The following is a 15741-nucleotide window of genomic DNA, read 5'->3' as shown; positions in this document are numbered from 1 at the left end:
CGCAAAATGGGCTAAGGGGTTAACAATGTAATGGCAAGAATGTGCAATGATGGGATACCATGATACCAAGGTGATATAGAGGTTACCGTTCTTGCATACGGTTAGGGTGTCAAAATGGTGAAGTAGTCAATGTCGATGACGACCTCGTGGCGGTGATGAGTGGCGGTGTTCTTGATGCAGATACCAAGATGATGTAGACCCGTCCCTAAGTAGCCGAAGCACCTTAGGAAACGGTAAAAACCGCAAACCCAAAATCTCATACGGAAAAATTCAAATGATGGAAGCGGAGATGGCAATGCGGAAGTGGTGGTGGTGGTTGATGAAGAAGCAACCATCCCTAAGTAGCCAAAACACCTTAGGAGACTCAAGTCACCACTCAAACAACCACAATTGCTAAATGGAGCAAAATGGGTTAGGTTGCGGAAGGCTATGGTGGGTTTTGTGGATGATATGGTGGAGGGCCTAGGCAAAGATGCCAAAGTGTCAAATTCGTTATGGAGTCAAATGGTGTTGGAACCTATCTAGATGGATGGGCGGTGTCAGTAGCTACTCAACGAGCTAAAGAACGCGAAAATTGGACTCCGGATGTGGAAGTTATGGGCAAAATGGTGAAGTGCTAGCGGCTGACCTGGGGGGGGGGGGGTCGTGCGCACGGGGGTAGGAGCACGGGGTCCCGTGCGCACGGTACAGGCCCGTGGGCACGGGGTGTCCATAGACTTTTCGAGGGGCCGTGCGCACAGGGTCTGGGGTCCGTGGGCACGGGGTGGGCGGAAATTTCGCGATTTCGTGGCGGAAATTGGAAATTTCTTGGGCAAAATTGGAGAGATTTTGGGGATGGATGGTGGGGAAAAGATGGGGGAAAGCTAGATCCACTCGAAACCAAGCAAATCCATGGATCAAATCCAACAAAACCTCATCAAACCAACAAAGCACAAAAAAATTTGGGGCTATTTTTGGTGGGGAATTTTCGAAATTGGGCCTGAATACAACAAAATTAGGCTAGAGAACAAGAAGGGGGACTCCAATTTCGTGAGAAACCATGGCTCATGATACCAAGATGTTGTAGGGTGGAACCCTAGATGGAGATCTTTCACGAATTGGAGGGGAAATCCCAAGAACACGAAGAACACAAAAGAGGGAAAACACTCAAATTGACTAGATCCAATCACACATATGCTAGATCCAAGAACACACAAGATGTCACAATGATCCAAAAACAACAAAGGAAAGATACAAGGTACTAGTTCATCCCAATCCTATGAGGAGAGAGGTCTTGATGATCCTATGATGGGGATCCTTCCCAAGATGGGGGCTTGATATCCACTAGGGATCTTCTCCTAGGAGGTCTTGATCTCCTAGAGGAGTGGGTACAAGGAGCAAAGCTCTCTAATGTCTCTCATATACTTTGCTAACCCTAACAAATGACCTAGGGACGAAATATATAGGTGGCTGGAGGTGGGGGACGAAGTGGAGGGACAAAAGGGGCAATTCCCGGCCAACTCGCAGGTAGGCCCGTGCGCACGGGCTAAGTCAGCCCCGTGGGCACGGGGTCTTTTGGGGCCCGCGCGCACGGGGTATCCAGAAACTCTCTGGATAGGCCGTGCGCACGAGGTCCTCTGAACCGTGCTTCTTCTTCCATCTTCTCGCCTCCGTCTTCCTTGCGGTCTTCCCGTCCTTCTCCTTGGACTTGGCGAGCTTCCTTCTTCCGTGCGTTCTCCTCGTGGATGGTGTAGTTGTACTCTTCCGCTTGGGCTCCTCCTCGAAGAATGTGTAGCTCCGCTCACACCTATGTATGCACACGAGAGAGGGGTCAAGTAGTATACCATCCCCGAAGGGTACAAGTGGACACGTGTAAAGGAGATGATTCACCTTTGTAAGCATGAAGTAGATGTCACACGTGTCACTTGGTGAGGTGGCTCTTGACATGGTGATGTCCATAGGATGCTCCGCATCACAAGGCATGAGGATCAAGCTCTACGGATGTGATAGGAATAGAAGAACTTCCAAAAATTCTCAAGCACGAACATTTATCGGCCTATCTTCGTGAGCTTTTTGCCAAGGCTGCCGGTATGAGCTCACACAGAAGTTTTGAGTTCACACACTTGTTCTATCCCCAATTTCCCATAATCACATTGTTTAAGAAACAAGTCCTCTCATAGAAAATCCAGTGCAAAAAATAATATGAGATTTCAACCACAGCAAGTGATGTAAACATTAAAGTATGTTCCCTCGATGCAGTGAAATCTTCCGTAGGCATACCTACAACAACTTATGACTTGTAGTCATATATATCCAATATAAGTATATGTACAATAGCATTGTGTTTTTCTTGAACAAGAAATTTATGTTTTCCGACAAATAAGCGATATGATATTGTGGAGGGAGCAGCTATGAGAATAAGACGACTTGGTGAAACCTTCTGCCCTATACATAATTGTTAAAGTGTAGGAAAATCAATCATCAAAGCAGCAAAACAATGTGATGTTCAAAAGAAGTACTTCACTAACTAAAACATATGTAGGAGAAAAAAATTACTGGCCTATATTGGCGATATAGGGAGAGATAAATGTTGTTTGTTTGCTACCTCTCATGGCCACCTAGTGATCCTCTTGGGCGTGAACTTTGTCTAAATCACCAAGGGCTGCTCCTATTTGCTAGTTGTCATGAAATTTATGCAACAGATAGGGGACATGTCAGTACAAAATCATGCATGCATCAATGAATTACATGCTTCAGAGAGGGGACAACAGTTTGTAGCTGATAGAGGCAAAGGTGTCCCGTCTTTCGATGAGATGGTGGCTATCGTTTTGGAGGAAGTCGACTTTGACGATCCGACTACGAACGTGCGAGGATGTCGCGCCTTAGCAATCGCTAAACCAACTCCAAGAGGTTATTGACCATGCCAGAGCACGATCAACCTGACCACGAAGGTCTGCTTCCTGCAGGCAAACAAAGAACAAGCAAGAAACTAAGATTGCAATTTGGATATTGCGAATATAAGAGGAAAGCTTTATTGATCAAGGTGGGGTTCTCTGACGCCTTTGTCTGGTCGTTGAACACAAACCAAGTACGCGAAGTTGCAGCTATGGCGAACTTTTGATCTAAACAAAACCCAAAGTCTAAACGGTGCCCTAAGGGCTGTATATATGGAGGAAGAGGGGGGAATTTCGTGGCCCTTGGGGAAGGGGACCGAAACCAACCCTATCTCTTGTTTCCCCACACATACGGACTCTAAAAACAACCTATACTTATGTATTTCAAAATTACATGGGCCTGGCCCAATAATAAGGTGACGCAGCACCTAGAATAGCCTCTGGACGAAATTTATGAAGTGGCATCTTGTATATTTCGTCCAAGGCTTCATGCACTCCTTATGGTGGCTTCAAAGTCCTGAAATCATCACTTGTAACTCCGTTCTTGTTCCCCTTGCGCATGCCATCAACTCCATGCTTGTTCTTGCTCCAATGTTCATCCTTCTCCAAGCTAGGCCCTTCATTTGTAAGCAAAACAAATGTATCCAATTTAGGCAGCATCATATTCTCATGAACATTAGAATCATTACCAAGAAACGAAAGTACCTGGTAATTTAATTGGCGTGCGCGAGCTCTAGTAATTGGTCCAGTATATGTAACAGTAGGGGCTGTGGGTGTAACAATGGTATTGATGTCCTCATCAGTAGCTCTTGCATCCCTCAGGCCGGGCAATACCAACACCACACCCGCACGCATATTACAAGCACCACGTACACATCAATCAGGGCAGCACACCACAGATGCAGGCATCCAACAAGCTGCTCACGTCGCCGTTAGGGCCTTAGCCAGCTGCGCGCCCACACCCTCCCGGAATCGCCTCCCCAACATCCTTAACAACCGTCGTTTGGCCGACTCAGCAGAAATGAGAAAAGAGATGAGGGAGGGCCCTCGCAAGAAGGGAAAGGGGAAGCAGATCAACCTCCTATGTCCCACTGTCGTCGGAGCCCTAGGTTTGCTTGTCGGAGTCCATGATTTGGTGCCAGCGCACGGGAAAGAGAGAAACTTGCGATGGATCAGGAGGCTCAGGAGGGAGAGAGATGATAGGAGCTTGAAGACTAGGATGAAGCCAGTGGACGATGGACGGCAGACGATGAGATCGGGACGAAACCGCAGGTGGGACGCAGACACGCAACATCGGCGGAGGACAACGATCTCATCCATCACTTCGACCAGAAAGAGAAGGGTAGATGGCGTCGACAATGATAGCGACGACCAAATCGGGATGAGGACCGAGAGAGAATTGGATCGGGAGGTCTCATACTTTTTTGGTGGGCTTCTTTTCACGAGAAAAATAAATGCGGGGTGAAGGGCCTGGAAACCGATCGTGAGGGAGGCAGACGAAAGGGAGGGAAGGACGTGGTCCAATGGCAGGAAAAGGAACCTTACTCCTTTTTTAAGTAGTAGAAAAGAGGTAAAACTCACTAAATTCTCCCTAATAAAAAAGAAAAACTTGGTTCACAAGGGTATTTTTAGAGTACGCCTAGGCGTACCATATTTTTATAGAAGGCAGAAGTTGAATTACAAGACACTACAACTTGTTGTGAACAACAAGTGTAGCAAGAACACCACAACCTAGCTAATCAACAGATTAGCCACCACGACAATTACAAACACAACACAAAAGGGTCTGCCCTAAACCAATCATCCAGCCGCGTCACAACAAATGCCGATCACCACAAGAGCAACAACTACAGCCGGACTCCCTTCGCCAACGCACTACCACCCTTGAATGCCTAAGAGGAGACGACGAGTGGGTAGCGGGACTCGGTCAGTCCCTATAAAGCCATCGTCTTGGGAGCATCGACAACTGCATACATAGCGCCCACGAAGATCAACTCGGGCCAGCGACAACACCAGAGAATCACACCACAAGACCTCCAAGCCAGGTCTCCACCTACTATGCTCTCAACAGAGTAATGACGCCAAGACGCCGCCATCGCCGGTCCAGCAACGGACCAAGGCTTTCGCTCGGAGACCACAACCCGACCGAGAAAGGGAGACGCCAACGCACCTTGGTGACGCCTAAGGAGGGAACCGACACCCACGGGCGCCGTCGTCACTAGCTCCAGCCAAAATCGAGCAGGATTTTCATCCAAACTGTCGCACAACTCCCACCCCTACCATCGGATTTGTCCGAACAGTCCGGGTCACACCACCGCTGCCGCAACACCTCCTCGTCATGATGAAACCGTCGCGGAACATCGACCCCTCACACAGCCGAGAGCACTCAGACCAACACCCAACTCCTACCCGGTCGAAGAAGATGAGCTCCAGACCAACCTCCTCCAGCACTGCCCAGATGCACCAGCACCGCGAGCAAGGGCTGGTCACGCCACCTCCTGCCAGCCAGCCTTGCCTCGGAGCGATCCAGGGACTTGCACGCGAGAGACCATAGCACCTCGCCTCCCGCACGCGACGAGCGTACCCACCAGGCACATCCCGACGCGAGGCGCTGGATCGAGCTCCCAGATCCATCCCGCGCAACCACCAACGCCCCAAGGCGCCGCCTTCCCCGACCACTCTGGCGACAGCGATAGACGTCCCGCGCGCCATGACCTCTGCAGCGAATTCTGGGCCGCCGCTTCCGACCACTTCATCCTGACTGGGATCCGCTGTCGCCAGATGCCATCCGCGCCGCGACCGCCGACTCCCGCACCGGCGCCCCAAGGAGACTGCTGCACCTATCTTCCCGACTGTGCTCCCCACCCCTGCCACACCAGAAACGCCGTGCCGCCCGCTGAGGAGCCCCTCCCCCCCCCCCTCCGCGAAGAAGTCCCGTCAGGGCGCGTACCCCTTGCCCGCCGCCACCATGCATGGAATTGCTGAGAGGAGGGGCTCGAGGCGGCTAGGGTTTCCCCTCCGGAACCGCCCGCACGTGCCGCTCGGGAGGGAGGAGGGGAAACCTATGGAATGAATTAACAAGGAGTGCTTATTCCTTGGTTCACAAGGTCAAAACAATGATTTTGCTCTAGCCTCTAGGGGCGACGAGGGGGCGAAAAGGACCGCGTCCACGAGATCCTCGGCGCACCGTCAGCTGCTCCCTCCGTATTCTTCTCACTAGCTCCATCAATTCAGCTGCCCCACCGCAACACCCCATGTACTCCTCCACCAGTACTCCCTCTCGCTTTCATGTGGGCCCTCAACTCCGTGACCCACAAGTCGGCCAAGTTGTAAGATTCCTGTAAGCTGTAGCCTTCTTCTCCCTCAGCATAGGCGATGGTCCCGTCGCCCAGTAGAACAATTTTATTTACTACAGGTTGGAGCATACACACACGCACTACGAATTTAATTAAAGCTACTAGAGAAATTTATCCCACCCATTCCTCGCTTTCATCAGGGAAGAGAGAGGGAGGAAGAAAGCTATCAACGGCGACGCGGCGGTCCAGCAGATCCGTACTGCTCGGGGGATCTGGGGGAAGGGAGAACCGGTGGGGGCCGCCTATGCGTCGGTGAGGTGGGGCCCAGTCGGCGCTAGAGCAGGAATGGCGGCGGCGGTGTTGGGGAGAGGGAGGTGGCGACCGGTCGTCGTCGCTGTGTTGATGGTTGTTGCGGGGGTGGGCCATGTCGTCGCCAACACGGAGGGTAAGCTGCTTTGATCTGCTACATGGCCGTTGATGTGGGGATGCTGGTCGGTTTGTTTGGTGTATGGTTACTGATTTTCGGTTGCTTTTATTAGCACAAGCTTGAGATGAAGGGTTGGGCGGGCGGTCTCGTCCTGTACTTTCCTATTCGTGTAGTCGAATTGGTTGGAAGGGAATTTATTGTTCCGTATAGTTGATTTTCATAGTCTCTACTAGTTGGGCCTGATCGGTCTGCTTTGTGTGTGTAAGGATAGAAATCTGGTTCCTTTCTTCTTATTCCAAAGCGAAAGAAAACACGCTAATGAGGAATTGCTATTTTGACTCTCAGGTGAGATATTTCATTTGATCTGTGTTTGAGTCAAGACGGCTGGTGCATTCTTGTAAAGGCTAGGCTAGTGATAAGAAATCCTTTTTTGCACAATTGCATCATCAAACAGTATACAAATTGATGAGCTGCTTGATAGTATATTTACTTTGATGATGATTACATAGTTTTTGCCCAGCATACCTGTTTCTTCAAGGAGCTTCTTTATATATTCTTCATAATAAGCTTGTATCTGTCTGCCCATGCTAATTTACCTTTTGTCAATAATAGGTGATGCTCTGTATAACCTGCGTCAGAGTCTGAAGGATAGCAACAATGTATTGCAGAGTTGGGATCCCACACTTGTTAATCCTTGTACATGGTTTCATGTTACATGTAACAACGATAACAGTGTAATTAGAGTGTAAGTTGACGAAAAACTCTCAGCATGCATACCAAAGGGTTCAAGAGTGATCATCTTCATAATACCCTTTTGCTCTTTTCAGTGACCTTGGAAATGCACAATTATCCGGTGTACTAGTGTCCCAGCTTGGGCAGCTGAAAAATCTCCAATATTTGTAAGTTCTGGATGCAATGCACTAGTTTTTTTCAAACTGTAGACTGGCACTTAATACATCTTACATGCATATTCAGTAAAATGTAGTACTGAAATCTTGCCACTTCATATATTCATATAACATCTTATTGTTTATTTACTCTAATCGTTTGGTGTCGATCGTGTGACTTGCATCTATTGTACTCTAGAGGACACATGCCTTACATAGAGGGGTTACAACCGCAGATACACTCCACCTAATTTAAGAAATCCTTTCCTAATTCAAGCACTTCCCTAACTTATCTCCAACTCCTGGAGTCCTAACTTACTTGGCAAGAAATATCAACACTAAGCAACTTGGGTTCTGCAACCTTAGGTGTGCCCAACTCTTCTGCCTAGCTGCCGCTAACCAGGTCTCGGTAGTTCCACATGACATGGGCAGTGGTGAAAGGTCAGATCTTGTGCCGACAGTGCAACTAATCGACTAATCGAGTAGCCCTTCATCAGTCTGTGCCTGATATTGTTATGAACTTCGTCGAAGGTTTCCTCTATGTCAAATTGGCTATCCTGACGATCATCGACAACTTCTCCAAATATGCCCACTTCGTCCCTCTAGATCATCCTTATTCACTTAGCTCTATGGCTCAGGTGTTATTTGATTAGGTGCATGGCATCCCAAGTTTCATTATCTGGCACATTCTTGTTTGTGATCAATGGAAGATTGGTACCATGATTCCAGTCATGTTGCAAGGGTGTGTACTTCGAACTATGTCTTTCGTCATATGTTCCTGCCATGCTCATGGAACTAGGCAAATCTTGGTAAGATGGACTTGTCTTCCAGAGTGCGGCTGTATAGGAGAATATTGCACAAACCAAGCAGCACTAACCTTTTTCCAGCTTCAGGGTGAGTTGTTTGCCATGAAGAGGGGTGATGACACTCACGTGGGAACTCTCCTACTGCCGGAGATTTAGGGCTATTAATGGTCAGACACAAGATTTATCTGTGGTTGGGCTGAATCTAGGATTGTTATTCATTGACCAACACTTAAAGGGCTAGGAGTTTGAAGTAAGGGCAGCTGTTGAATCAGGGAAGCTATATTGAATTTAGAGTTATGTCTGGTTGAAACCCCTCTATAGAAGGGGATTGAAGTATCAGTAAGGGAAAGCAGTAATTACTCTATGTCTCTATCCTCCCATTCCTGATTTTCTCTCCTCACTCCTCGGCCTCAGGGCCTCTAAGCATGTGGAAGACAGCTGGTCCCAAACTAGGGTTTGGCATCTCTCAAGCCTGTAATGCACTCACTGTGGGATTACATATGAGTTAACTTGCTATTTGATTTACTAAGTTGGGTCTATTTATACCCTTCACACGAGTTATGATTGATCACGAATGGCACACCTGCCTCCTAAATTTTACTCCAATGTCAAAAGCCCCTCCCAACCTGCATCACTGCCCCGCAGTAGTGTACCGTCTTTGGCGGAGATGGCCTAACTAATCTGTTTACCGTATCTTAGCACTAGCCGTACAGACAAGATCCTTGTGAACAACGATAGTGAACTGAACCTTGCGATGAAGCTTCAAATATTTTGGGCAGATATCCAGAAACTCTGTAACCTAAATGCACAATCCTAGTTTGGGAGCCTTGGCGCAGCGGCAAAGCTGTTGCCTTGTGACCATGGTCACGGGTTCGAGTCCTGGAAACAGCCTCTTGCATAAATGTAGGGAAAGGCTGCGTACAAAAGACCCAAAGTGGTCGAACCCTTCCCTCTGGACCCTGCGCAAGCGGGAGCTACGTGCACCGGTCTGCCCCTTTTTTTATATCCAGAAACTCTGTAACCTATGTGGTATGTGCATAATCCTTGTAGATTTGCTACCGCGTTTGCTAGGACTATCAGAAATGTCCAAAAAAAATCTTGAAGAAAAAACACCCAAAGGGCATCTTAGATCTGATAATTATCAAGGAAAAAAGCCAGCACAGTGGAAAGATAACTGGACGCAGAATTGACCAGTAAAAAATAAAATTACATTGAAAATCATACTAGCCTTCTTCCTTTGATTGTACACCGCCTGCCGGAGATTGAAAATTGCACTGAACCAACAGTAAAGGACAGGGACACCTGCAAATGCCCTCGCCATACCGTACTTTAAAGACCGGAATAGCCACTCGCCGCTTGGGACGAGATCTAGAAATCGCTGAAGAAACATCAGCTGGAGCATCACACTACGCAGAACAGGCTTACGATCCATTACCACTGGTCCAGAGAGTTGGAGAGAAAACCGGACCATGCCGCATAACAACATTGAAGAAGATGTCGAAGTAGCCACACCAATGGCCAACCAACTGCTCTCCTTGATAGACACACAAACTAAAGAGGGCCAACAGATCTGGCGCCACAAACTCTGACAGGCCCTTTGTCGTCGTCGAGGTAGGGGGAGGCTGGATAGACCTTATTCCAACACACCCACCTCGTTGATGCCGCTAGGGAAACAAAACGTTAGGGAAAGGAAAATAAAACGGATGACGAGGCCGCCAGATGTGGGAGAGGAGGGGGACTGAGGTGACGGCGTGGAGGAGACCTTTTGGAGCGGTGGCTAGGGTTGGGAACAGGAGACAAACTCAATTTTTGTAGATTTATACACTTGTGCATGCCATTTTGAAGATGTTATTTTGCTTATATTCTGTGTTTTCTTCTGTTAGTTGTTTAGTATATATTTCCTCACTTTTAAATGTCTCTCTACGCTTGAAAACTGATATGTGTTCCTTTGGTTATAGGGAGCTTTACAGCAACAACATAAGTGGGCCAATACCTGCTGAACTGGGCAACCTAACTAGCCTGGTCAGTTTGGATTTGTATCTGAACAAGTTCACGGGAGTTATTCCTGACAGCCTGGGGAATCTTTTGAAGCTTCGATTCCTGTAAGAATAGGTCTTTTGGCCACAAGCACATCGGTGTTACTTTGATGTTATTTAGATTCTTTTCAGTTGGTCTGTTCTTAGTTGTAACAGTTGTTCTTGTCCTGCGATCTTTTCTCATTTGGGAGAATGAGGCTTACGAACTAGTGTTAAAGAATGGAAACAGATAATTCTCATTGAAAAGCATAATCCAAATGCCATGATGCATGCATTGACTAATGTGTCATTTTTTGTGTACTTCTCTTTGTAAGGATTTTGGTGTTTGTCACTCCTCTGTATAACTTTTTGTTTCCATTTTTTTACTAACTTGTCATGCAGATTAAGTGCCAATTGTACCATTCTGTTTCCTATTATTAGTTGTATCATTTGTTTCCTTGTATTTATAAGTCTAACTGTTTTTTGCTATTATGCCTACTTGGAAGGATAGCCGTCTTAACAACAACAGCATGTCGGGTCAAATTCCTAAATCCCTGACTGATATCACTACTCTTCAAGTACTGTAAGTTGAACGTTGTGCTCTGTCGTTCTCATGTAGTTTCGTTATGTGTTGGGATGAATATATATAACAGTTACATTAATGCAGCGATCTCTCAAACAACAACCTCTCAGGAGCAGTTCCATCTACTGGCTCCTTTTCACTCTTCACCCCTATAAGGTCTTCTATCTGCAAAAGATTGAATGATGTTTAGCCCAACTCCATTGCCAGTTTTAACAAGGTCTTATTTCTTGGCTCAGTTTTGCGAATAATCCACTTCTTTGTGGTCCTGGTACCACAAAGCCCTGCCCTGGGGATCCTCCTTTTTCCCCACCTCCTCCATACAATCCTCCAACACCACCAACTCAATCAGCAGGTAAGTTATGAGTACTTGAATTTGCTTGTCAATATTCAAGGCAGTAGAAAAGATGGCACTTTGGTACATGCGCTTGATGGATTTTATTCCATTAGGTGCCTCTAGCACTGGAGCTATCGCAGGTGGCGTTGCTGCTGGTGCTGCACTGGTGTTTGCTGTTCCTGCTATTGCATTTGCAATGTGGCGCCGTCGTAAACCTGAAGAACATTTCTTCGATGTGCCTGGTCAGTTTCATATACTGATACGTTTCTTCATTTGCCAAAAATTGTGTCCTCATGTCATCCATGCCACACATTTTGTTCTTATTTTCTCGAACACCACACATCATGTTCTTATGTCATCTCATTTTTCTTCAGCCGAGGAAGATCCAGAAGTTCATCTTGGTCAGCTTAAGAAGTTCTCATTGCGAGAGCTTCAAGTTGCATCTGACAACTTTAATAATAAGAACATTTTAGGAAGAGGTGGTTTTGGAAAAGTGTACAAGGGGAGGCTTGCAGATGGTACATTGGTAGCAGTGAAAAGACTAAAAGAGGAACGTACCCCTGGTGGCGAGCTTCAGTTCCAAACAGAAGTTGAGATGATTAGCATGGCAGTGCATAGGAACCTTCTCCGACTTCGCGGTTTTTGCATGACACCTACTGAACGATTACTAGTCTATCCATACATGGCCAATGGCAGTGTTGCATCACGTTTGCGAGGTACTTTGTTCTTTCCTCTAATACCTAACACGTTCTGAATGCGGCTTCCTCAGCCAATAATCACTTTAAATATGACCTTTTCTGCTGTGATGATATGCTGAAATATTTCTGTTCTTATTTATGGTGCTTGATTTCATAGAGCGTCAGCCATCTGAACCACCCCTTGATTGGGATACCAGAAGACGAATTGCACTTGGATCTGCAAGGGGACTCTCTTACTTGCACGATCACTGTGATCCCAAGATCATCCACCGTGATGTCAAAGCTGCAAATATTCTTTTGGACGAGGATTTCGAGGCAGTTGTGGGTGATTTTGGGCTTGCCAAACTTATGGATTACAAGGATACTCATGTAACTACTGCTGTTCGTGGAACAATTGGACACATTGCTCCTGAGTACCTATCCACTGGAAAGTCCTCTGAGAAGACTGATGTTTTCGGCTACGGAATCACACTTCTGGAGCTTATTACTGGGCAGAGGGCATTTGATCTTGCTCGCCTTGCAAATGATGATGATGTTATGCTTCTTGACTGGGTAAATACTTCTTTTCAAGAGCATAGTCTTGAATTTCAGTTTCAGAAATATTTCAGCCATAGCCAAAATGACTGAATTTCACTGAAATTTAGTGGTTCAGTTTTGGAATTCAGCGATTTTGGTTTTCATTTCGGTCAAAGGGCCAAAGTTTCCACTTGAATTAGATTGGAATCTAACTAAATATTTCAAAAAGTTCAAATGTAATTTGAGAATTATTCAAATTTGTGCATACTACCGTAGTTGCTATGAGTGAAGCAAGGGGTTGGGCGTATGAGAACCTCTACCAGCGTTTAAACATGAAGGAAGGCGAAAGGGACATCTATAAGATGGCCAAGATCTGAGAGAAGAAGACGAGGGATGTCAACCAAGTCAAATGCATCAAGGACGGAGCAGATCGCCTTCTAGTGAAGGACAAGATGAGGAGATCAAGCATTGATGATGAGAGTACTTTGACAAGTTGTTCAATGGAGAAAATGAGAGCTCTACCATTGAGCTGGACGACTCCTTTGATGATACGACATAGGTTGTGTGCAACGAATCCAGGAGTCTGTGGTCAGGGAGCTTTAAAAAGATGAAATGCGGCAAGGCAATGGGCCCTAATTGTATCCCCATTGAGGTGTGGAGAGCCTCATAGACAGCGATGGTATGGCTAACTAAGCTTTTCAACATCATGTTTCGGGCAAACAAGATGCCGGAAGAATGGAGGCAGAGTATATTAGTACCAATCTTCAAGAACAAGCAGGATGTTCGAAGTTGTACTACCTATCGTGGAATTAAGCTGATGAGCCATACAATGAAGCTATGTGAGTCATTGAGCACCACTTGAGAAGAATGACAAGCGTGACCAAAAATCAGTTTGGTTTCATGCCTGGGAGGTCGACCATGGAAGCCATTTTCTTGGTATGACAACTTATGAAGAGATACATGGAGCAAAAGAAAGACCTGCATACGATAAGATACCGCGGAATGTCATGTGGTGGGCCTTGGAGAAACATAAAGTCCAAACAAAGTACATTGCCCTCATCAAGGACATGTACGATAATGTTGTGACAAGTGTTTGGACAAGTGATGGAGACACTGATGACTCTTTGATTAAAATAGGACTGCACCAGGGGGTTAGCTTTGAGCCCTTATCTTTTACTTTGGTGATGGATAAGGTCACAAGGAGATATCCCATGGTGTATGCTCTTCGTGGATGATGTGGTGCTAGCGGTGATAGTCAGACTTTGGAATCAAAAGGTTTTTGGCTTGGTAGAACTAAAACTGAGTACATGAGGTGTGGTTTTAGTACTAGTGGGCACGAGGAGGTTGGCCTTGGTGGGCAGGTGGTATACTAGAAGGACACCTTTCGATATTTGGGGTCAATGCTGCAGAGGGATGGTGATAGCAATGAAGATGTGAGCCATCGAATCAAAGCTGGATGGATGAAGTGGCGCCAAACTTCTGGCGTTCTCTGTGACGAGAGTGCCACAAAAGCTAAAAGGCAGGTTCTAAGGACGGCGATTTGACCTGTGATGTTATATGGCGATGAATGTTGGCCAACTAAAGGGCAACATGTCCAACAGTTCGGTGTAGTAGACATCGTCTGAGATGGTTTGGGCATATACAACGCATGCCACGTTTATTCAGGTTCTATAGGAAGCGTCAGTGCATAGCAGACGTTTAAAGCATGCTGATGATGTCAAGAGAGGGTCGGGTGACCAAACTTAACATGAGAGGAGTCCGTTAAGAGAGATCTGAAGGAATGGAATGTCACCAAAGAACTAGCCATGGACAGGGGTGCGTGGAAGTTAGCTATGCACGTGCGAGGACCATGAGTTGGTTTTGAGATCTTATGGGTTTCAACTCTAGCCTACCCCAATTTGTTTGGGACAAAAAGGCTTTGTTGTTGTTGTACTGTACTTGCTGAAATAGATTGACGGGAAGACAATTATTTCATTATGTATCAAAATTAATGAAATTCTGATGAAAGTACAAAGTGAAAACCATGCTCAAGAGTGAGCGTAAATTATCATCATCACCACATCTAATGTTTTTCTCATGATCATGCTGTTTTGGGATTTTAAGATTTCTTATAAATGATTGTCACCAAACCCATGTAATAATGGGCTGTCCTTAGCCCCATTAACTTGTTATATAGAGGGTATTCATTGGTGAGTGACAAGCTGGCAGTTCATCCTTCCAGGACAGAATGTGCTAATATGCTGTCACTAGAGACAACCAGTTGTATCACATGTGGGATGCATTGTACTCTGTTATCAGTAACAAGTGGGCAAATGATTAATTCAACTGCCAATTCTACAGGTGAAAGGATTGTTGAAGGAGAAAAAAGTTGAGATGCTGGTGGACCCAGACTTGCAGAGCAACTATGAAGAGACCGAGGTGGAATCGCTGATCCAGGTAGCGCTGCTGTGCACGCAGGGCTCGCCAGTGGAGCGCCCCAAGATGTCGGAGGTCGTGAGGATGCTGGAAGGTGACGGCTTGGCAGAGAGATGGGAGGAATGGCAGAAGGTGGAGGTGGTCAGGCAGGAGGCAGAGTTGGCTCCTCTTCGCAACGACTGGATTGTTGACTCCACATATAACCTCCGCGCCGTGGAACTATCTGGCCCAAGATGACCAACGTCGTTCTCTGGCATAGGCAAAAATCACCATTTGATCAGTCATTCAGCCTAATTGTTGTTTGTGAATATGAAAGGTAGCTTGTACTCTTTTGTTTAATGACAATTTTAAAGGATGCATTTTCCCCCCATTCTCCTCCACACTGAGAAGTTATGCTAGGCTGCAGTCATTTGTTAAGGTGAAAGGCATACATTTTGTGTTGAATTTGCAAGGCACTGTTGTATCAATCTGATAAAAGTGCAATGTGTTATTCTGTGATCCCCTTGTCGGTGCATAGACATTCATTTCTCTTCTTTTGTGGTGTCTTCAAAGCTATTGTCAGTCAGTGTAATCTCTATCAAAATATAGGACCATATTTTGACACTATGACAGTGGCAAAAAACGTCTTATATGTTGATATCGAGGGAGTAAATCACAGCCGGCCGTATCAAACCCTATCCAGTGTGTGAGAGATCAAAGAGGTGTTAGGGCAACTCCAACCGGCTGACGCAAATGGATATAGTTTTTGTATGCTTTTTGTCTATAGTTTTTGTTTGCTTTTTGTCTGTTTGAGTGGCTAAGCAGATGTGCCTACCCGGTTTTTGATTTGGGTTGTAGGCGGGCCCAACGCGGCCGATGCATTAGTTCATGTGGTTTTAGAAAAAAAACTAA

The 15741-nt window shown here is 46.3% G+C and overlaps 1 protein-coding gene across 1 annotated transcript; it reads left to right on the top strand.

The window, feature by feature from the left end:
• Positions 1-6060: 6060 nt before the first annotated feature.
• LOC109765686 (LRR receptor kinase SERK2) lies at positions 6061-15348 on the top strand. The gene is made up of 12 exons (XM_073501376.1): positions 6061-6288; positions 6370-6614; positions 7209-7341; positions 7424-7495; positions 10248-10391; positions 10816-10887; positions 10972-11043; positions 11124-11239; positions 11335-11463; positions 11596-11937; positions 12077-12471; positions 14776-15348. Exons 2-12 carry the CDS (start codon positions 6515-6517, stop codon positions 15085-15087), a joined length of 1887 nt encoding a protein of 628 aa, XP_073357477.1. The 5' UTR covers positions 6061-6288; positions 6370-6514; the 3' UTR covers positions 15088-15348.
• The last annotated feature ends 393 nt before the right edge of the window (positions 15349-15741 follow it).

Source organism: Aegilops tauschii, chromosome 6 (assembly GCF_002575655.3).
Source record: "Aegilops tauschii subsp. strangulata cultivar AL8/78 chromosome 6, Aet v6.0, whole genome shotgun sequence".
Taxonomy (NCBI): Eukaryota; Viridiplantae; Streptophyta; class Magnoliopsida; order Poales; family Poaceae; genus Aegilops; species Aegilops tauschii.
This window is presented reverse-complemented; position numbering and strand designations above follow the sequence as displayed.

What these genes read in the sequence shown, in the direction of transcription:
- LOC109765686 (XM_073501376.1), top strand. Translation starts at nt 6,515, where the DNA reads ATGGCGGCGGCGGTGTTGGGGAGAGGGAGGTGGCGACCGGTCGTCGTC. An exon ending in TGTCGTCGCCAACACGGAGG is followed by an intron (nt 6,615 to 7,208) that starts GTAAGCTGCTTT and finishes TGTCAATAATAG; the next exon opens with GTGATGCTCTGTATAACCTG. An exon ending in TCACTCTTCACCCCTATAAG is followed by an intron (nt 11,044 to 11,123) that starts GTCTTCTATCTG and finishes TTCTTGGCTCAG; the next exon opens with TTTTGCGAATAATCCACTTC.